This window comes from Anser anser (assembly GCF_964211835.1).
Source record: "Anser anser genome assembly, chromosome: 22".
In the NCBI taxonomy this organism is placed as follows: Eukaryota; Metazoa; Chordata; class Aves; order Anseriformes; family Anatidae; genus Anser; species Anser anser.
Genome location: NC_139743.1, coordinates 5181584 through 5204133, shown reverse-complemented (window position 1 = coordinate 5204133; position 22550 = coordinate 5181584). Strand labels below are relative to the sequence as shown.

At 56.6% G+C, this 22550-nt stretch overlaps 2 protein-coding genes across 5 annotated transcripts in view; both read right to left on the bottom strand.

Moving 5' to 3' along the window:
• Positions 1-4241, bottom strand: part of POU2F3 (POU class 2 homeobox 3) — a 41812-nt gene extending 37571 nt beyond the window's left edge. The window contains exon 1 of one of the 3 annotated variants that reach the window (XM_083808195.1): positions 3643-4241. In XM_083808195.1, the coding sequence (XP_083664321.1) occupies positions 3643-3928 (286 nt within the window). In that variant the 5' untranslated portion in view covers positions 3929-4241. The remainder of the gene's footprint in view (positions 1-3642) is intronic. The other 2 variants (XM_083808196.1, XM_083808197.1) reach the window with 2 other exon arrangements.
• A 3535-nt stretch (positions 4242-7776) lies between these two features.
• OAF (out at first homolog) overlaps positions 7777-22550 on the bottom strand; it is a 201449-nt gene continuing 186675 nt past the window's right edge. The window contains exons 1-4 of one of the 2 annotated variants that reach the window (XM_083808199.1): positions 18530-19097; positions 10526-10660; positions 9803-9983; positions 7777-9341 (exon numbers count right to left, since the gene is read on the bottom strand). In XM_083808199.1, the coding sequence (XP_083664325.1) occupies positions 9067-9341; positions 9803-9983; positions 10526-10660; positions 18530-18760 (822 nt within the window). In that variant the 5' untranslated portion in view covers positions 18761-19097 and the 3' untranslated portion in view covers positions 7777-9066. Of the gene's footprint in view, positions 9342-9802; positions 9984-10525; positions 10661-18529; positions 19098-22550 lie in introns of those variants that run through there. The other variant, XM_083808200.1, reaches the window with a different exon arrangement.

Sequence of the window (22550 nt, the reverse complement as noted above, 5' to 3'; positions counted from 1 at the left end):
GAGCCGACCGAGTGATTTGCATGTGCTTCCTGCAGCCAATCCCGGCCACAGGAGGCATCCGATTTGCATCGGGGAATAACAACAGCGTGGAAGCAGGGCGAGTGTTTGCTGTGGTTTTGCTGGGGTAGAAAAGGCAGGTGGAAGCCTTCTTAAAGGCATCCTGCAAACCTTTTCCTCTTTCCTATGTGTGCCTTGTGTTATTTCCAAGTGGCCAAAAGGGCGAAGAGAAACCTATATGTTTTTATTCCAATTTCCCTCTATTACTCACAATAAAGCGGGCAGTGCTTTCATTTGTTTATTTCCCCTCTATTGAAACTTCCCGTGTGCAAATGGCAAACTCTCTGCTTTTTCGCCAAAACGGAATAACTTTATTTAGGCTAAAGCTTGGAACTTTTTCCCGCAGCAAATGACTAAAAGAAGAAAAAAAAAAGGTAAGATTTTTACACCACAGGAGTGCAGCAACATCCATGCACTTCAGAAACTTCCTTTCCTTAAATTTTCTAAGCAGCGAGGGAGGAAAAGGAGAGAGAAGAGCGTTGCTTTTCAAACAATCCCTCTGCAATTAAGACGTGAACATTTAGTGGGGCTTCTAAGCACTGCTACTGCGGGAAGAGTAATTATCTTCAGTTATAAACATCTTCTTGTCTTGTAACACTGCCAAGGGACCCTAACTTAGGTAGTCTACAAAGCACAAAGTTTTGCTTGTTGCCAAGAAGAAGCTTTAAGAAAAGCCAAGTTCTCAGAAAATAAGGAAAACCTTTACCCGTACAGAAGTTTGGCGAGAACGTCTGCACGTTTGAAAAAACAGAGTAACAACAAAAAAACCCTACTGCAAGTTTCCTTGTGGGCACACAATTTACGAACGTGCGTTAGTAGAAGAAAATTATCTCATCTCCAGGACCACGGGGGCAGAGGGGGGGACGAGGAAGGCAGGACAGGCTCACGAGCAGCCCGTGCCCCTTGCACAGAAGCAGGCTGCCAGCAGCAGCCGTGCCTGGCCCCTCTACACGGACCCAAGCACCCTCCTGGTGCTCTGCAGGAGCCTCGGTGACCCGAAGGAGCCAATTCCCACAGCCCCTGCACTTTGTACTGTGCACGGGCAGTAAAATAACCTGGCTGGTGCTCGGAGCCCTGTCTCTTTTCATGCCGGGTGAGGCCCTGGGCTGCCAGCAGCCACCCTCAGCCCCCACCAGCAATAATCCTGCAGCTGCCAGTGCTTACACACCAGCTGTGGGCCATCAGTGAAATCCCCTCCTCCTGCAGTCAGGAGATAACAAGATACCCCGTGATGCTCTCATACAGAGCAGAAGAGTTTTAGTGTCACAAGGAGTCGGTTTCCACTCATAAACGTACACAAGTTATTACAGCTTAAATACATTGGGGGGGGGGGGGAAATAAAACAGCAACAAAACAGGAAGAAAAAGTAAGTCCTTTTGATCAAAGCCAGCTTGATATGAGTCGTTTGGGGCTCCCCACCTTTCAAACACCTATGATAATGATAACCATGCTGCAGCAGCCATCCTCCAAGGGCTCCTTGAGAGGAGGGAGCAGACGCAGAGGGGTGACCAACACAAGTGCAGCCAGGATGATGGGAACTCCTCCTCTTTGTCCTCCGTTTTAAACCAGGGAGAGCGTGACACAGCTCAGCTGGATATGAACCCCCACGTATGGCAAAATTTCTAAAGACTAAACGAGCTGCGAGACTTTGAGGCTAAAAAAATGTAGGCTCCTACCACACCACTTTGCAATACACCTAGGCTAGTAAAAAAATATAGGCAGGCTAGTAAAAAAAAAAATCTCTGGGAAAAATAATGCAACTTGGGACTGCCTAACTCCTAACCACAGACCTATTAGGAGCCGCCACTGTGGCCTGGGCCATATTAAAAATGTGCTGCTATACCTCAGTTAGCAAACATCCCTGGAGTAGAGGCAGTCTGGTCTGTTTACCCAGACCAAAGAAACTCTACCAGTGCAGACAGTTCTCTGGGGATATATCTGCATCTATATTTTGGCTGAAACAAATGGTGTCAGCAAATAAAGCTTTCCCAAGCCCTTATTCCTTGTAGTTGTCCTGACATGGGCACCAGAATAAACCAGCCTGGTGGCTTTAAGAGGAAAAAACGAAAGCCAATGGTGGTAGTGGGGAGAAATTGGGTTGGCTGGGGCCAGCACCTGGAGCCTGTTGAATTTTGCTGCATTTTCTGTGCCCGAGCCCCTGCGGAGGCTGCAGGAAGCTGAAAACGCCCAAAGGCCTGGGGAGGAGGAGGAGGAGGAGAGGAGGTTCTGCTGGGGGGAGCCTCTGGTTGGGAAGGGGGTGTGTAGAGCCCCCAGTCCCTGTGTGCAGTGGTGATGAAAGAGGGCTCAGCACCCCCAGCCTGAGCACGCCAGCACCTTTGCAGCAGTGGGAATAAGCTCCCTAGGCTCTGGCACGTGAAAGCAGCTGGGCCCAGGTTCGTCTCCCTCCCTGCAAAACCACGGCGTGAAGCTCAGGCCCCTCAGACGGGCAGCGGGGTGGGATGCTGCGGGGGCAGGAGGGCTCGGCGCGCACCCAGCGTGCGCAGCTCCCGGCCAAATCCACCCTGGGAGCGGTGCCGCCAGCTCTGACAGAGGGCACAGTATCGATTTGGGGAATCTTCTCATGAAGAAAGAGTCGCCCACAAGCAAAGCAGATGGGCGGAGGGCAGCCTGCGGGGGACGCGTCCCCGAGAGGCACCACTCACGCACGCACGCCCATCGCAGGTGCTCGGACGAGTCAGGCTCGCACGCCGCGCCGGCACCGCCAGCCTCCTGCCGCCCTGCTCGGCCTGCACGTGGCCCCCTGCCCTCAGCACCCCCGGTGCCACAGAAGGGGCTGTCAGGATCCGGCCCGTGCCGTAGCCCTGCTCAGCTCTCGTGCCAGCACTGCCCTCGGCCCCCACGTGCCAGGGACGTTCCCTCTCCTCCAGCATGAGGGGCTCAAGAAGAGGGCAGGAGCTGAAGTGGCTCCGCGGGGCAAGCCCCAGCTCCACGCAGCGCCGAGGCTTTTGGCAGCCGTGGCTCTGCTTCCTCTGCTGCTTGCGGAGACGTGAGGCTGCGCCTCCGTGTCAAAGCCCTGCAAGGCGCGGATACTCCTCCTGAGTGTCCCCATTCATTCATTCCTCGCTCACCTCACCCTCCCACAGCTCTCCCCTGGCTCATTTTTCCCTCTTTGTCATTAACCTTCCTCCTTCCAGCCCAGTCCCATCCCTCACTCGCACCCACCCACCCCCTTCCACCCTTTCTGCATCCCTCGGTGACTTTACCCCCCTCTCTCCTCCTGGCTTTATCCCAGTGACTCAGGACACCGGGTCAGGCACTAGCTGCCCATTTTCCAGGTGCCCAAGAGACTCTGACCCGCAGCCCACGTTCGGGCTGGCAGCCTGAGCAGCGCTCCCACGCTGTGGGCATGGCTCGGCAGCCCCCTAAATAGGGCCAGGGCAGCATCCATCCCCCAGGTGGCTCTTAACCAGGCACTGGCTGCCGTCACCGACTCCAGCAGGAGAGAAGAGGAGGGAAAGGAGGGAGGAAAGGTCACGGGAACCAGAGCAACCCCATTTCCTGCCCGAGCCCACGTCTCGTCTGCGTGGTGAGCCCCAGCCCGATCCTTCCTCAAGCGCCCTTTACCTGCGTGCACAGACTCCAGGTTCACCATCCTGCTGGTGGAGGGAAATCCACGGTGCGCCCAGCCTCCTGCCGTCAGCCCCAGGTTGCCAGGGGCTGCCAGTTTGCCCTCCCTCCTCTGCCACCCGCTGCCTCTCAAACCGGGCGTGGGTCCGCTCCCCAAGGGACCTAGAGCTCCATTGCCTGTTGCCATGCAGGGCCAGGTGAGCATGCGGCGCCGCGCCACGCCTCGCCCCACCTCCGGCTCCCTCGGGTGCCCTGACACCCAGCAGCCTGGCGCCCGGCCCATGCAAAAGCACCCATTTGCATATTAGTAACTCGGGAATGGATGAGTCCCTGCAGCGCTACCAGGGCGTGGGGTGGGGTGGGAAGGAGGGAGGAAGGAGGCGCTTCGCCCGCCCGCACCGCCTCGGATGCGCCCCGCAGCACCTGCCCGCCGGGCTGGCGGAGGGGGCTTCGTGGGGGCTTCGTGGGGGCTCCGACACCAGCCCCAGGGCCGCCTGGGGAGGGAAAGGAGGCTGCTGGCTCCGTCCCTTGCAAAGCACGGGTGGGAGAGGCATGAAGGCAGGCTGGGCAGCACCCAGAGGGGAAGATGGCCGAGTGCCCCCCCCCCCCCCCCCCCCCGCCATGGGGCAGCCCCTTCACATTTTTTCTGATAAATTTTGGGCTCTGCTCGGGTTGAGCTCATGCGTGTGGCCTGCACGGCGTAGTCTTTGGCTGCTGTGGGGCTGGGCTGAATGTAAGGGATGCCATATGAAGTGGTCAGCACAGGGCAGAAAGGTGCCCTGGTGCTGCTGGAGGCACAGGGTCAGCACCCAGCGACTCCCCTCGCCTGAGCCCCGCTCCCTGTGCCAAGACAGCACCCAAGAAAAGTAATGATGGGGCAAACAGCCTCCTCCTCCTCCGCCATCTTGGTTCAAGCTGCAGGATCCAGCCGACTTCCAGTGAAAGCAGGGAGAAAAATCCCCTAAAGCTGCCTTGTGCTGCGGGCAGGCCAGGCCCTCGGCCTGCTCCCCGTGCTGTGACAGGGACCAGCGGTCACCCTGATGGGGCTGGGTGCCACGTTTGCTGTCTGGGTGCCCCCTACCATGCCCGAGGTGGTGGGGAGCCTGCGTGAAACTCCTGCAGCCCTGCTCAACCCCCTCCTGAAAGCGTTAACGCGCTCAATTGGTAGCTGCCAGGTACAAGCTATCGCACATTCATCTCTCCCTGGCTAATTCACGTTCCAGGGCTCTCGGCTTTCCCACATGCTGCTCTCCCTCCCTGGAAAGACAGGTTTCTCTGAGGAGATGGGTGGGCGGGCGGGCAGGCTCCCCGGGCCTCACCTACAACCCAGTCTGGTGCTGCGGGGCCGGAGAGCCTGCGCGGTCAGAGGGGAGCCCTCGGGAGCGGGGAGCAGGCTGCAAGGATGGGGTGGATGTGTTAAAAAGATTAAAAAAATGAGGAAATTTGGGGAAAGACGGAAAGGGGGAAGCGAAGAGGAGGATCCCGGGTCTGACTAGCATTTGCGGGATGGAGGAACTAGAGGGGGAGCGCTACGGGCTGAGCTCAGAGCGGCTCCAGGAAGCAGGGAGGTGACATGGGGTGGCTTGCGCAGACACCTCGTCCTGTCCTGAGCTGCTGGAGGGGCTGGACTCCTGCCACCGCTCCGTGGCAGAGCCCCAGCCATTCAGGCCTGCTCCCCGGGGCATTCCTGGGCCGCCGCTGCTCCGTTTTTCCCCTGCTGCCGGCCTGGCCCCCACGGCTGGGTTTTCCCCGTGGCGAGGGCTGACGCGATCGGGTGGCCGCACTGCGTCAGACCTGGATTTACTGGCGGCACCTCGCCAGCTTGAAGGGCCTCCAAGGGGCAGGAGAAAGGCTCTGTGAGGGCTGGGGGGGGGGGGGCCATGAGCGTGCTTCTTCCACCCCAAAAAAAACACGTCTCACACACCAGCTGGCGGCTTCCTTGCTGCAGCTCTTTTCCCTCTGCTCCCTGTTGCTTCGTGGTTTTTTTTTGTTTGTTTGTTTTTTGATTATTTTTTTTTCTTCCCAGACCCAAGCAGCACATCCCGGAGCCCCAGGGTGTCCCCTTTGGGGTGCTGGCAGGTGTCACCGTGCATCTGAAGACGCTGGCCCGGCCATAGGCAGGCCCGCAGTGCCCTCTCCTGGCCCTACAGACACCGCCGGGTGCAGCCAGGAACCCTCCAGCCCTCCAGCCGCTTCTGGCTTTTATTCTGTGGTCAGGGAAAAAAAAAGGAAAAAAAAAGAAAAAAAAAAAAGAAAAAAAAATGCTTTTCTCATTAAACTACCTGAGACAGCTCTGCAGTGAGCAGAGGGGCAAAAGAGAGGAGGACCACAGCACCATCAGTCCTGTCTGCTGTGGGAATAAGACCACCTTCCCCAGGCAAAGGTAGATGAACTTTGTCCTGAGATGATCATTCCTGGATGCCAGCAGATATGCTGCTGCTAGAAATCAACTGCACTTTTTATTTTTATTTTTATTTTCATTTTTTTTCCCCATGGTCATCAGTGACTGACCCATCTGCTCTCATCCTAAGCACATGCATGTGCTCCTCCACTCATGCTGCCAGTATTCATTCCTCTCTTGGAGGAAGGCAAGCTCTGCAGATAGCAACTGATTTCTGCAGCATGGATGGGTCTGAAAGCACAGACTGCAGAAAGATGTTACAAAATCCTCTCCTGCTTTTCCTAATAGCAAGGATTTATGGCAGTGCTCCCGGCCAACTGCGACTTCTCTGTGCCAGGCAGTTCTCCTGTCTCCACCTGCAGCAGCTGCTCTTCAGGGGTGTTATTTATATCAAGAAGAAGAATTTTTCTTTGGAAAGGCAATTGCACTGCACTGCAGTTCTCTTCTTGCAGGGCAGGGAGATAGCGAGCTCTCACAGGGAGCAAGACTGCAACTTGGGGTGTGAAACCCCCGGGCTTTAGGGACGTGCCCTGGTTTCTCAGCTCCCCTCAAACCCAGAGCACAAATCCAGCAGCAGCTATCGAGTTTTGCTCAGCACATACTGTCTGTTGTTGTAGAGTTCACGTCCTTCACTTACTTGGCTGGGGTAAGAGCTCCCATGACGCAGCACTGGCCCCAGAAATGCCCACCAACCTGCACTGCTGAGCACAGGTCTGGCTCGTATCAGGCTCCTCCATTACCCCACAGAGCCAGGGGCTGGTCTGGCAGTGCCTTCCCAAGGTGCCCGGGGAATACCCTTGCCAAAAAAAGTTAGGGAAGAGCTGAAACGTCTCTTAAGAGCTGCGTGCCGCCAAGCTGCCTTTCCTCCTCCGTTCCGAGTATCCAGCAGCCACCCTGTGCGTGACCCAGCAGCCCAGAGCCTCACCGTTACAAAATAATCACAGTCAGCTCTCTGGGATGTGACCCAGCGGCTCCCAGACACAGGTTGTGCCCACTCCCAGCAGCCCTGTGCAGGAGGTAGAGGTGGGAATGGGGCTCAAGCAGGTTGCAGCCTCCCTGCTGTCCTCTCCCTCTATTCCCACCTTGCCCCACAGCTGGATTTCACTCCAGCAAGCAGGGACAGGATGCCAGCACCCTGCTGCAGCAGGAGAGAACAAATCCCTGCAAATGCTGACCACGTAACCAAAACAGCAGCAGTCACTCCAGTGCAGAAAGGCCGAGGTTGCAGACTCCCTCATCCTGCCTCCCCATTCACCACACTAGGGGGAATCAGCACTCCACGCTTCTCCTGCGATCAGCCACTGAGCTGGGAGCTCTGATCCAGCCCCAAGCTCTGCCACCCTCATCTCCCCTCAGCTGTAGCTGCAGAGGAAGAGACAGAGACTATTTGATGCTACTGGCCCCAGCCAAGTCCCCAGCCACACCACACACACCCCTGGGACCCCACTGTCCCCAGCCTGCCTGACCCCCAGACCAGTTTCTGCCTCTGTCACTGCTCTTTTACTTCCCCAGGGCTCAGGCCCAAAGCTCCCAGTTACTCAAGGGGCTGGGTGGCTGGTACCCTTGCAATACAGGACTGCACTGAGCTCATGCTGCAGGATGTGGCCCCTCCAGCCCCAAGGTCTTCAAGACCCAAGGCAGAGGCTCAGAACCCAGCAGAGAGCAATTCCCAATCCCAATTCCAAACAAAGGGATCACACAGATTATGAGAGAGGCTTTTAGACCAGGCATGCTTTTAAAAAAAAGTTTATTTTACCTTACAAATGATAAATAATTTGTTTTTTAAAAAAATCATTCAAGTGTGTTTTACTTCATGTTGCAATATTAAAATACCTCTCCCTTCCCCCCCCCCTTAACTGATCAATACAAAAATAATTGTGACCAAATTCATTTCTGTCAAAAATTCCTGGATTTTAGGCAAAAAGGCACATTGTGAAGGCTTTTCATCAGGAGGAACGGGGGCTCACAATGACCCCAACAGCCTCTTTCCCCTCTCTGCTTGTTCTAAACTTGAGTGGAAGACGGCTCGGGAAGCAGGCAGCGCTCCTACAGCGCTTTTTGTCTGATGCCCTCCAGGTACACACCAGGGCTGTGGTCAGCTTCAAGGTCATCCCTGCTTTACGTATAGGGGAAACCAAGGCACAGCAAAGCAGTACAGTTAACTAAGAGCTTCTTGTGAATAGCTGGCAGAGTAGGACGTAAAACTGGATGTAGATGTAGGACGTTATCTTCTTCCAAACGACGGTTGCGATGCCCATCTGGGATCATCCCCCCTTGCAACCACAAGGTTACGATGGCAGTCACAAATCTCCAGATGTCTCTTTCCTAGCAGGAGAGTCCCAGAACCAACACAAAAAGTTGGCCTTCACTAGTCTAAATAGGGAGAAGTTCGAGCCCTAATCAGCAGCCCTTTGGGGCAGAATTGCTGGGCTATATCCCCCCAGAGCATCTTGTCTGGAGCCACGGGAAGGATATACCAGCCAGGCAGACACTAAAAAAAGCTACAGGCAGGCTCTGGCTTTGGGTAGGATTCGTACCTCCCTTGTTCAGGGTATGTGGTCCCATAACTCAGCCATGTTCCCATTGGGAAATGCTGTCGTGTCACCAGGAGGTGGCGAAGTCAGTGGCGGAGATGTCTGACACCCCAGGGACTGCTCCTCTCCCTGCCCCGGCCACCCTTCAGGATGCTGGGGGCTGAAAACTGGCCAGAAGTGCCCCCCTTCACACCCCCCACCCCCAGAGCAGGGAAAAACAGAGCCCTTCTGGTGCTTCAGCCCCAAAACCCGCGGCTCCTGCTTCACCACGCAGCGAGCCGGGCCCGCTTATCCCAGTACGAGGTGTGGGGTCAGGAGGGAGCCACGGGGTGGGGGCAGAAGGAAAGGCACACACAGAGCTCCCCTGGTACAAGGCACCGCTGTGAACCACGTTCCTTCTTCGCAGCGGGGGGCTGCGGGAAGCCCTCAGCATCGCGAGCGGTGGCAGGAGGCAGCTGAGCTGCCGCTCGGAAAAGCCTGGCTCTGCTAGGTCTCCTCGTCCCAGAGACAGAGCTGCTTCTGCGGCACGTAGTAATCGAAGGTGTAGCCCTTCTGGCAGCTGCGGATGCCGCATTTGTAGGAAGAAACCTTGCCCGCGGCGTCGCGGCTCTTGCAGTACTTGAGCATGCAGGGGTACCACTCGATGCTCAGCGAGTAGCTGCAGATGCAGGGCTTCCAGCGGTCCACGCACAGCCTGCAGCGCTGCAGGTCCGGCAGGTCGGACGTCTGCGGCAGGACCTCAAACATGGAGCCGTCCACCCCTGCGGGAGGAAGCAAATCCTGCTCAGGGCGCTGCTGGAAGGCGAGGGGAGGTGCAGTGGCAGCGCTGTGCGTGCTGCAGCCAGCCGAAAAACATTTTCGGGGGCTGGTGGGACACGCGGGTGGGTAGGAACCCTGGGAGAGGACAGGGCACTAGGGGAGACAGGCCAGGAGGTATCAGGAATGCAAAGAATGCATTTCTTTTGGGTGAGGGACCAGGTGAAAGGTTGCCCTGGAAATACTGCCTAATTGCATTCAGGAGGAGGGTGACACTGAAGAAGTCAGATATATGCTGAGGAACGGATGAGAGCAGCGTGATGTGCCAGCAAGCAGTGCACACGCCTTGCCCACGGCACAGACAGCAAACAAAAAGCTGAAACGTTCTCTGCAGGTCACCGAGAGCACAGCAGCACCTCAGCTTGCTGACCCGAGCAGCTCTACCCAAACCAAAGGAAACTTCTACCTTTCTCCAGCCAAAATTTGACATCGTCCTCTCGCGTGTAAATCGCTTCTTTGGCCTCTGCGCAGACGTTGTGGATGTGGGAGCTCAGCTGCGCCCCTTTGCTGAAGTTGACAGCTACATCCATGCTGAGGTGCTCCAGGCCCCGCACCTCCTCAGCCTGCCGCACTGTCCTGGGGTTTTTCTGCAGAGGACAAAAAAAATAAATCATAAAAACTTGAATCCTGGCTGCAACAAATCGCCCCTTGTAGCATGTCAGGATTTCACACCGACATAGGCAGATGTGCAAATGGATGCTCCTCTCTGAGCGCACCCACATCCCATCTGGATGGAAGGTGCTTACAAAACCTCTGGGTGATGTTGGAACTGATGATGGTTTATTACTGCTCCGATTTGCCTGGGATCATTTATCAATGCTCTGTCGTGATGGATGGTTACAGTAATTAATTCACTGGACAATGTTGGGCAGGAGCTTTGCTGGTGATTACTCTAAGCATCCGCTTGCCCTTTGATTCAGACTGAACTCAATCATGCTCCCTTCATGTTTGTTAGCAAATCAGGATCAATACTATTACTGAAATTAGTTTAATGCCGAGCTCCTTAAGCAGGAGGGGAGGTCAAAGGCAGGTCTAATAGCCAGCAGAGCCACGAGGAGGCTGCATGGGAAGGTTATCCAGGCAGCTCCAAGAAACCCCGGTGGGTTTGGGGCACGGGGCAGCCCCCTACCTGCCGCAGCTTCGCCATGGACTCGCTGGGGATGATCTCGTTGCGGTGAAGCCGGGTGACGAAGCAGAGCGCTTGGAACTGGCTCTGGCCCCTTTCCAGCTCCCCTAGGATTAAGGCACGGAAGATCTTCACCTCCTGGCAGATAGAGAATTAAAAAAAATAAATCGCAGTTAGTCACAGACCTTTGGCATCGTTTGGTGAATTGAGAAGCCAGGGTCTTGCAGAAAGGCTCCAGCCCAAAGAACAAAGTCAAAGGTCCCATACTTCTGCTCCCCGAGCACAGGTGTCCTCTCCCAGGTCCAATCCCACCCCAGCCTGCAGCATAACAACCGGTGTAAGGGTTTTCGCAATCCCACTGGGGCAGGGACAGGTCGCTGCCAGCTCCCATCCCACATCCCTGCCTCCCTCAGCCAGCGGCTGGGCTTTCGTCCTTCAGCACACGGAGAGGTGAGCCTCCCAGGAGTCTGGTCCTCTCCCAGGAGGAGATGCTCACCTTCAGATTGACCACTTGGGGTTCTCCCACTATCAAGAGAGGATTCTCTCTGCTCAAGGCTATTTCTTTTGCCCTTCAGCCTGGAAAAGCCCTGAAGGCTCTCCCCACCCCCCAGAGGCAGGGTTACTACTGGTGTTAAACAAGCTGATTGCTGCTTCCAGTTTCTGCAACGTGGCCTCTCCTGCTAGGGGCCACTGGTGTGCGAGCAGAAGGCAAAGGGGAAGGGGCGAGAGGAAGCACAAGCGTGGGCAGGAAGGCACGAGGGTGAGCATGAAATGGGTGAAAGGACAAGGCACAGTCCAAAAATCCCCCTGTACACCAGCGCCAGGACTACTGGGATTGGGTGACTGGGTGAGTTTTTCCAAGCAGCAGCGTGACAGGGACCCGAACCTCTGTAACCATACCCCGACCGCACCACGCACCGAGGGAGGCCCATTTTTTCCCTCCAGGTCGCAATCTTTTTGAGCTGTAACTGAAGCCCTCCGGGGGCAGCTGGTCACGGCTTCCATCTGCCACCAACTAAAAATATCCCGAGTCTTCATTACAGCAAAGGTCCTCCTTTCACCAACGAGCTAATAACAAGCTGAGATTGAGCACAGGGAAAACCCACACCTATTTTGGTTAAACGAATATCACATAGCTGTTATCTCCATGCATTACTTGGGGCAAGCAGCCCCGACCTTCCCCTGCTGCCTTCCCTCACTTGCTTCTGAGCAGCCTGGTGTCCTGGAGAAGAAATTACTCCCTGTGCAGACAAGAAAAGGATACACAGCTCGGTGCACATCTGGACGGCTGTAATCTGGGATGTTCCCAGGACAGGGGAAAGGATTTTGCTGGGTGCCTCTGTTGTATGCACTGAAAACTCAGCAGGAAAACAGGACACGAAGTGGATTTGGAAAGAGATACCAGTTGCTTTTGCCCACAAACACAAGGGTTTCTTAATCACTGCCTTTAGTGCTCTGGTTTGACTGACACCTCTGTGTAGACATGGGAAACATCCGAAAAAGTGCAGCATAGCCTGGGAGGCATCACCAGCAGCTCAAAGCTGCTGAGTTCTCCAGGGTCTTAAAAGAGCATCTGAAGGCATTTAAAAAAAACAAAAGACACAAAGGAAAACAAAAATAATATGAGAAAAGAGAAGCTAAGCTTCTTTAAATGGCTAGGGTTATGGCTGGAGCAGTACAACAGCAGGGGGACAGAGAAGAAAGCAATATTTCCCAAACTTCCCATCGACCAAGAAAAATCCAGGATGAAGTTTCCACAGAAGCGCATGTGATGTTACGACTGAATCATGATTTTTGCCTGCTTTAATGGGGACAATTCCCACTGAGCCCCTGGCACCACTGAAGGAGCCGCGTTCCCATCTAGGCGCAGTCCAGCTGCCTCCCAGCTGAGCTCTGCTGCGAGCTCCTGCCTGGTCCAAGGACAAGAAGACTGAAACCAGCAGCTCACCCTGGCACATGCTCCAAATGTGGATTTCATTTTAATTCACTTTGAACACCCAGCAGCCTGTCTGGAAAAAAGCAAACGGGGACAGCCAAGCTCTGCGCTAGGACTGGAAACCTCAAGTAGATGCAGGAGATTAACAGCAGCGCAGGGCTTCCCAGCTTGGAAGCGATTTTTGCAACACGAGAACATGTGGAGCAGCCCACGAATCCTCCCGATGTGTGGGTCCAAGAGCTAGACGTCAGTCACCCAGCTCCCTCTCCTTGTCACGATACGTACAGGAGATCTGCATCACTCTCCCCACGAGCGGTCCCAAAGCTCCCGAGCGATGCGTATGACTGCAAGTCCTCTGGCTCCAAAGCCCAGCACCCCGCTGCTGCGAGGTCCAGGCACAGAAAAACTCCTTCCCAAGCAGCCTCACGTCCAAAGGCGCCTCTTCCACAGCACACCCAGCTCCTAATTCAGCAGCTCTATTCAGCGCTGAATTTGGAGAGCGGTGCTTCGTTTTCAGGGTCCCCAGCACACAAGGGAGGTAGGACCAAGCTCAGGACCACAACAGCCCACCAGTGGAACAAACGAGGAGCTCTCGGGCATCGAGACAAGCGTCTGCTCCCTCTCCAGCCCCGGGCAGGCAGCACGAGCAAGGTAGAAGCACCACAAGCACCCGCACAGCACCCGCAGTGCCTCCAGCCCCAGCCAGCGAGCGGCCCAGGGCTGCCGCTCAGCTATTCTAAATATTTATCTGCCTGTCTGTGTGCTTACTGATTTATGGGCCAGCGGGTCCACGTAACCTCGGGTAAAGATCCCTGCAAAAACTGCCCTGAAAGAGCCCATTGGTATGGGAGGGGAGGAGGCAGAGAAAGAGAGAGGTGGTCCTGCGGTGGGGTACAGCTGGAGGAGAAGGGAGCAGGGGGTAAAATGGTAGAGATCAACAGGAACCGGAGCAGGAGCAGTGCCCCTGACCCATCCTTTCCTCCCCCCTCAGCTTCTCCTTCCTCCAGGCAGCAGGCTCGCCCCTTGGTGCCGAACCAGGGCGGCTCCGCGCCTGGCTGCCCCTACATCAAACAGCAAGGCCAGATCCCTATCTACATGAACCCCGCTGCCCCGAGCCGCCACCACCAAAGCTGCAACCCCACGCATGCCGGGCTTGGGACCTCAGGGACGGGGCATTTCTTCTCCTCCCTGTGTCCCCAGGGCTTTTGGCCACCTCCGTCCTCCAGCAGCTCTGTTCAAAGGGCTCCCTGGGAACACGACAACCCAGCGAGTGCTCCTGGGGTTAAGCTGAGCCTGCTGGACACCTTCAGTCCCTTTACTGCTATCATTTTTTGGGTCCCCATAAAGCCAGGAAGGGATACAACCCTGGGCAAGGGAGACGGTGCCCATGCAATGTACCTTGAAAGCACACCACCGCATCTGAACAGCAGATCTGAGCTCCCCTGCACAGGGGCTGGAGCCATGTGGAGATGTGGGTCTCACCCCACAGCACCCAAAGGAGGCAGCTCTGGCATGCAGAGGGCCGTGGTGCTGCCTGAACTCGGGGCCTTGGGAGCTGTAGGGTCAGGGACTGCAGGCATCTTCATTGATGCCACTTAGGTGCACTTTTCCAGCAGTCAGCAAGCCACCGAACAGCTTTAATCAAGCTGGTTTATTCAAGGAACTGGCTCCTAAGGCATGTGTTGTTCTGATGAGAGAAATCCCACCTTTACCTGGCTCCAAGCAAACCCAAGTGATCCTCCCTGTGGATCTCTGAGCAAAGCTAACCATATTTTGGGAGACTCGTGCCCTGCAGGGACCACTCTCTCCTGACCAAGAGGTCAGCCCCCCCTTCTCCCCAGGTCCTGCCTCACCTCCCTCTCTCAAAGCCATGCCCAGCTTCCCTGCTCTCCCTGCCCTGGCTACACAACACCAGGTGGAGCAAGAACCGAAGCTCATCCCATCAAAAAACATGCCATGCTTCTCGCCTGGAAAGAGCCACCGAAGATTTTTGTGCTTGGAGAGCGCCCTCCCCTCCCCAGGCACCCCAGCGATTCCCACCAGGAAGAGCAGGATCAGCCGGTGCCAAGGTGGGTACCCAGCCAAGGCAGCAAAACGCACCTTTAATTCTGGGTTTCTGCAAAAATTTCCCAGCAGGGAACAAGCCCCGACAGAGCATTGCCTTGCAACGCGGGGACTCTCCGGATGAACTCATCCCGGGGGCGGTGAGAATCCTTGGCCCTGACCCGCGCTGGTGTGCCGGGTACGGTTACACCTATTGTCTGGGGCTGGCCGCGGCCGTGGCGTGGCAGGGAACAGGCAGTTCTGCGGCCGTGCCATCGGAGGGATCCGCAGCCTCGGCTCCTGGGGCGCAGGCAGAGCAGCTCTCGGTTCCTAAGGGGAGGAAGGAAATCCGTGCAGCCAGCTCCCACCAGCCCAGGTTGCCTGTATGTGCCGAAGCAACTCCGGCACGGAACCCGGCTGCGTGGAGGCAAAGGGAAATCAGTTTTCTCTCTTCTCTCCCCGTCCTCAGCCAGCTCCCCAGGGGACTGGCATCTGGGGTGCGGGAACAACCCGGCCTCCATTTCGAGGCTGGATCCCGTGCAGCCGTGCAAGCCTGTGTGGTCCAGATCCGAGCCCAGCGCCTCGGCTTCACGCGGCGTGGAGCGAACCAGTTCCCAGGGAAATAAATTATTTCGGTGCCTCCCTCCCTCCGACCCAGGCAGCATTCCTGCCAAACTTCTCTCCCCCGAGGAGATCAGCGCTGCTGTGGGACCTGCTTTTGTCTTTGCTGCCACACGTCTGGGCAGGCCAGGGGGGTACAAGGATAGGGAAGCTGCTGCTGGGGACACTGGGGACCCCCAGACCCAGGTCCCAGCCCTGCCAGCAGCCTCTGCTGTGGTCGTGGCCCTGCCTGCACTCCCCCGGGGAGCAGCTGGAGCTGGCCAGAAAGTTGTTTTGCTTGTCCAGCACAGAGCATGTGTTATTGCATCCTCGCTGGGGGGCCGGCCGGCCGAGTTACCCTGATTCAGAGGGGATTATGCTTTTTAACCCCTCTCCTACCAGAAACCCTCGTTCCTACAGGCGCTGAGCAGCCAGAATTCCCTGCAGCGCCTGGACGAACATCCCCTGGTTACGCATCCTCACGCTCAGCACCTATACATTGAAGGATGCCAACGAGTAAATCCCAGAGCTGCTTCCCAAACTGGATCCTGCCCCGTGAGCGACCTGCCCAAGGCCATGCACGGCATGAGCATGGGGCAGCCCTGGCAGCATGCAGGGCGCAGCCTCCTGTATTTCACAGCTACCATCTCTTCCACACGCTTCCCTACGTCCCCTGGTCATTTAGCACCTAACACAATGAACCCCTGGCACAAGGAAAGCCTCCACACCCCCCAACTATCACATAACTCCAGCTCTATTAACAAAGGACCCCAAAAGGACTGGCAATGCAAGCGTTACAATACCAGTTGCCACTTCCAACACATTTTTTCCAGCAATCAGAAGGAAAAAGAAACTTCTCTCTATCTGTGTGCTGACCTTGGACTAGAACCGCCCACTTTGTTCTCAGGCCGCTGTTTAACAACTGGCAAGATCACGTTATTGGAATTAGACAACGTTTAGGGTCGATCCACCCCCTCGGTCCTTTTTGCAGTAAGTTTTGTGCCTGACAGTGCCACGTAGACAAAGGAGTGTTCTCATCGCACCCTTTCAAATTGCCAGGGAAGAAAGAGTTTTCACCACTGCACGCCCCAGAAAACAGCAAGGCCCACAGTCTGGAGTCCCACCGACCAGTCTGCGGTACTTTAGAGAATGAAATAAAGGCTGGTGTGCTCAGAGCACGCCACTCCTCCAGGTTCAGCTCTGGATAGGAGGCAGGGATGGAACAGAAAGGAGAACTGCACCCCTGGAAGGCCCGGAGCACTGCTCGAGCCCCGCTCAGCTTCCACCAGTGTCAGAAGGGAGAACTGAGCCATGATCTCATTGTAACTCCTCTCCTCTCCAGCCCATGGTCTAACAGCAACTCTTTGTCAGCAAAGAATTAAAAAAAATAAAGTCTGCCTTTAGACTAACCCCCTGCAGTTTAAGCCAGAGGAGTGGAAAAATCGTTTGTGCAGAAAGCCAGCATCCTGGCCACAGCATGACCACACAATCTTGCTTGGGAAACCCAGATCAACAGCCCCAGCTGCTTTCACAAAGGCTCAGAGCCTCAAGACCTTCTCTCTGGAGGGGAGAAGTTGTGTAACGTTCGAGAGCTGAGCAGCAGAGCAGAGCAGGGAAATGCCTGCGTGCAGCCAGGAGAACAGGTCAGAGGGGGAAGCCTGGCCAGGCAGCTGCTTGCTCACATCATTACTCACTGCACCGCAAATCCATCTCCTCGGTCCCTTCTGTCTCTGGCTTTCTTCAGCTCTGCTCCAGCAAAGCCATGAACACAGACAGGCAGCACCCAACTGCTGTAAAACCGAGGGTTAGGAACAGACTTGGGGAGGCTGATGCTTGCAAGCCTTCCAGGGGCCGTCTGCTGTGTGCTCCCAGGAGCTGAGGGCTTGCACGGAGCTCAGCATTTAACATATATAACACAGAGAAACCTTCAGAGAGCCCGGCTCAGAAGCAGCTCAGCTAAAAGCAGGATGAGAGCAGGAGAAGAGCCACCACACACTGTTGGGTTTGTAGGTGAGATTTTAGAGCAAGCCCGTGTAAGAGCTGAAATAAGCGGGGAAATAAAGTTAGAAGGATGAACAGGACACCTAAATTCCCCACATCACATCCCAAAGGGCCTACCCAGAAGGTCTGTACAGAGCTGGGATTTCCCATGCTCGGGAACACGCCGTGCAGCTTCGCACTCTTGAGGTTTAAAAGCCCTCGTGGCACACGGTGTCTCCTGGGAGCCTGGTGCTCCCGGGACCAAAAATCGCAGTGGAAAGGGGAAGAGCCAGCAGAAGACGCCTTGGAGAGGGCTCCAAGGCTCACAGCAGGACGGGACACACCACCCTCCTACCTCACAGGGCTGAGCTTCCTCCTGTCACAAACCAAAGTCCACCCGAGCAAACAGCCTGAGCAGAAGGAACAAGATAACGCTGCCGTGCCACACGGACGGCCGTGCCACCCACGCAGCAGCGAACAGCTCATCCCCAAGCCAGAGAAAACTCACGGCGTCCAGCCAGGCTTGGGGTGCTCTGAAGGACGCCACGCTGGCCCCAAAGCTCCCGTCTCCTGCCGAGAAGCGTGGGGTCTCAGCATCACCTCCCTGCAGAGGGGCCTGGGAGGGGGCCAGGAGGATCCCTGGCTTTCCGCCAGTCCCAGAGTGAGCTGCCATGCGAACGGTGCCCACACCCCCAATGCACGTGCTCCCCAAAGCCATCACTTGGAGCGAGATGTCCTGGAGACACAGCAGAGCCCCACGAACCTGAGCCCCGGCTCGTGGGGGCCTCTCCTGCCCTGGCCCTGCTGCTGTCTGCCACCCAAAGCCACGGCTCCTCTCGGCTCAGCAAGGAGAAACAGACCTGCTGCGCTCAGCCGGGCATGGAGAAGGCTTCGCCACCCATCCTGCCAAAATCCTTCCCCACCATGCTCACCACTGGGCAGCCCAGGTTACAGCTGTGCCGCGGGGGGCCAGGAACCCGCCCGAAGGGCCCGGAGCCGTCTGCGGGGTGCACCACGAACGAAGACCCCAACATCGCTCATCGGTGGAGGGTCTTCTGAAGGACCCCGTCCTCAGACAGGGCTCAGGCTCCCGAACCCCCCGGCAGGGTTTTCCGAGGCTCCAGGTGGATTCAGCCCCCCCAGCAGGGTTTCCCCAGGCTCCAGGCGGATCCCGGCTCCCCAAAGCCCTCCCGCACAGCATCCCCACAAGCAGCGGGCACCGGGGTCGCGCCCCAAGCCTCTTCCTGAGGACTCCCAGTCTCAAAGGGCCCATCCCCTCGCACCCCTCGCCCAGCTGGGACCCACCGGAGACCCCCCAGCACCAAACCCCACCGGGGGCTCCCCGGGACCCCGGGGATGCTCGGGGGCTCTCCGCTCCACCGCGGGGCGAGCGCAGCATCCCGGGGCCGTCCTCCGGCGTGTCCCCCCCCCACCACCCCGAGCCTCACCTGTCTGAAATCGGCCGTGAGGGTGATGAGGGCGCCGTCGGCCTTGCGGAGCTCCAGGCTGATGCAGTCGGAGCCGCTGTCGGCTTGCAGGCTCTCCTCCGCCACCTGCCCGCCGGGCAGCCGCACCCGCACCCGCAGCTCAGCCTTGGCCGCGGGGCCGGGAGCGCCGGGCAGCGGGGCTAACGCTAGCCACAGCAGGGCTGGCAGCGCCGGTAGCCGGGGGGCGAGCATCACCCCCCCCCGCCCCGCTCCCCGCAGCCCCCGCACCGTTACCCCCGGCGGGGCGCGCACGGCTCGGGGCAGCCCCCGGCCCGCATGGGGCGGGGGGCGCGGAGCGCAGCGTGGGGAAAGCGCCCCGCCGAGCCCCCCCCGGCCATGCAGAGCCCCCGGCCGCCGCTTTTCGGCCCCCCCCCCCCGGCCCGCACTTCCTTCCCCCAAAGGCAGGGACCGGCCCTAAAGAGGCAGCGGCGCGCCGCCCCGCCTTTAAAGGGCCAGGCCGGGCCCGCAGCTGCTCCCCAGCTGCGGAGGGGAGGAGGGGAGAGGGGAATAATAATGGGAAAAAAAAAAAAAAAACAGGCAGAGCTCGCCCGAGGGCGAGAAAAAAAAATAAAAATAAATCCGGCCCAAGCAGCCGCCCTGCAGGCGAGCCCCGGTGCTCTGGGTGGCAGGAGGATGGAGGGGGGGGGGTCTGCTCCAGCAGCAGCCAGGCAGCTTCTGGGCTCTCCTGCAGGTTTTTTTTTTTTTTTTAAATTGTTTTCTACTCCGTGGGATAAATAATTATCCCCAAACTGGAGTTGGAAAGGAGAGGTCAGCGTTAATAACAAAGCCCAGCGCTCGTGTTTGCACAAACACACACAAATCAGAGTCCTCTAAACATGCGGTTGTTGGGAATCAAACAACAGTTACATGATTGCTCAGGCTCACGCTGCACACAGGAGGCTCGCAGGGCTGCTCTCAGGCACGCCGGGGGTATTCCTGCCCCCGAGGATGTCGTGCAAGCCGCTTGGGGCTTTCCCTGGCCCCTCTCCCCCAGGGACACGGACCTGGGGCACTTCAGACTCCGCAGCCCAGCCACAAGGCTCCAGATTTGCCCTTCACCCGCCCACTCCTGCAATCGCTTCCAGATGGGCAGATGCTCATGAAGGGCCCCTTTGATTTCAAAAGGTCTCTCTGCAAACACAAAGGTCACTGTGGCAGCAGGATCAGGGCCTCAGAGAAAGAGCTTTGCAAGGAGAAGCACAGAAATGCATAGAAGCAACCGTTTAAATCCACACTTCCAGGAGAAGAGATCACTTTTGGCCAACTAGTATGCTTTGTGGGACCTCACACAAGTTAAGTTTTAGACTGAAAATGTAAGAAAATGTAAGGGCTTTCTCACAAACGGTATCCTCCAAATACTTTTCAGGACAATAGCAGGGCAAAGAAATCAGAGCAGGCAAGGAGAGAAAGTTAAGAGGTGCAAACGGGAGAAAAGAAACGGTTCGGCTCTGACACAAAAAGAGAGGGAGGGCCCACAAGGTAGAAACCTACACCGACCAGCTCCTCCTGACAAAAGCCGCCGAGAAGGCCCCACTCACGGTCTATTTATTCAGAGGAGATTATGCAAAAAGACAGGAGGACCCCAGCAGGGGCTGGAAGGAAGAGTGCCACGAGGTTAGCGCGCACAAATAACCCTTGGAAAGCTTCCAGCCAAAGGGCCGCGCTCTTTGCCCAGCTCAAATCTGGGATCAGCTTCCCCATGGCAATGGGGTTACCCCAGGTCCATCACCTCCCAACCAAGCCCCCAGAACTCGAGCACAGCGTGGTCCTGGGTCTGTTCTGGAGGACAAAGGGAGGTGAGTGAGGCTACAGTCCCTGCAGAGCCACAGGAACACGCTCCTGGCCACAGGCATCAGCAGTGCCTACTGCATACCTGGACCTCAGGGTGCAAGAGGTAATTTAGGGCCGTCCTTCCCTGGCTTGGAGTAAGGGGTATCATTTTTATCTCCTGGTACCTCCCAGAGGGAAGGAAATCAGAAAGCAGCCTGCCTCAGAGGGCTCTTCCCAAGGCTGAGCACTTCGCCAGGAACTCCGTAGTCCTGCAGATCACAATTTGACCAAGGCACAACTGAACCTTGACTCTTGGAACGAGGATCCGATCCCAGCTCCAAAACGAATGGGCACAGACAAGAAATACCAGGGGGTGGGGAGGGGAACCAAAACACTGGCATGCAACAGTCAGAGAAACAGAGCAGAGAGCAGAAAATTTACCAAGGAATGGAGGAGAGGAGAAACGCTGCTTTGCTGGGATTTAAAACAACTGAACGGTGGTGTTTGAAGGGACAGACACCATCACTCACATCCCAGGAAGGGATGTTTGGGCAGGTTAGCAGGGGTTGGAGAATTACTGGCCATGAGGGGCAGCTGGAGAAGAGGAAGCACAGCTTTGGGACAAGTCTGAGTGACCAAACCGATTCTCCAGTGGTGTCAGCTTCTTCTACCTTTGCTAATATGGAACAGCTCTTCAGACACGTAAACAGCAATCTTCTCCCAGCTATAGGGAAGGAAACTGCCTGCCGGTTCAGTGCCCCCACGCCAGGAGCAGTTGCTGAGCCGCATATAGTTTTACTGAATGTTAATGATCTCGTTTCTGGTATGCGTGTGCTGCCGCCCTTTTTACTGGGAGGAAATTTCCATTAAAATACCTCAGCCATGCTTGAGAACGAGGTTAAGGAAAAATATGCTGTTAAAAGAAAGTGTTCTCCGCTGCACTTTGTTGTGAAGCTCCAGCAGGGCAGTGCGTGGGAGCAGGGGATTAGTTCGACACGGGGCTCGCCTCGGTGCCTTGGATGTATCCTTTGTCATCCCTGTGGAAAACCACTAATATCTGGCCAGGCTGCAAATCTTCATTCCCTCTTCCTCACCTCAAAACTTGGTTTACAGCCCAGCGTCACGCCAGCACCTTGGAAAACCAGGGAGGGAGCCGTGCCCACTAAGATCTGGATTCTTGCTGCAGAAGCTGAGAGCCTCAGCAGGCAGGGGGAAAACAGAAGCGGGGAGCGTGAGAAGTCCTCCAGCATCCCACATTGGGCTCTGTGGGCAAACTGCTGGCGAGAGCCCTGCCTGCACCCCATGCAAATTCACCAGGCGAACGAAAACGTTTGCTGCCACCCTGTCTTCACCACTTACCACCCACCTGGTGCTGAGCTGGGTGAGGTATAAACACCCGCAGCACCTTCTCCCGTTCCAGGAATGCACCTGCCCTGTCCCTCGCCCCACACACAACACAGCTTTCCTTCCCTTAGCCCAAAATCAGACTGCTGCCACCACCTCCTGTGCACTTCAGGGTTTTTCTTGCCCTATTCCCCAAAACAGGAGCATTTAAGACCAAAGAGAATGAAGGTCCTTGCTGTTTCACCCCAATGTGAGTAAGCAGCCAATACTCCAGAGCCCATTAGCATCTGAAGTTCACCCTCCCATGGAGGAGAGAGCAATAATTATTGCTACTTTCTCATCAGCTTACAGTAAGGCTCTGCGGCCAGTTTTCTTATTACAAGCATGAAACCAAGATACTTAACGCACCACAACAACAGCACCAGCAATACATCAAAGAGCGAGGACGTTTGTTGTGAATGAGCCACTTATTCTGAGAAACAACCTCGGTAAGTCAGCGGGGAGCTGGGCACTGGGAAGAGCAGCTCGCCAGGGACTGCAGCCCTCACTTCAGAGGGGCGAGAGGCAGAGCTGTGGCCTCCTGTCCTCGTCTACAGACTGGCAGGGGTGCAGGGGTCCTGCCTGTGCCAGGAGGGCTGCAGGGGGCTCGCGCAGATGCAGCACCAAGCCTCCTTCAGGTCCCCCCAGCACCCCACTGCTGGGAAACAAGCCTGGTCACGGGGTTCCCCTCGCCCTGCTGAATCAGCAGCCACAGCGGCTCCCAGGAAGCACTCCCTCCTCCATATAACCTCCCTGCCTCTTCAGAAGGTTTCTTCTTCACCCTTCGAGGTTCTTTGCCTCTAGTACCACGCACTGTGTTGAGCAGGAA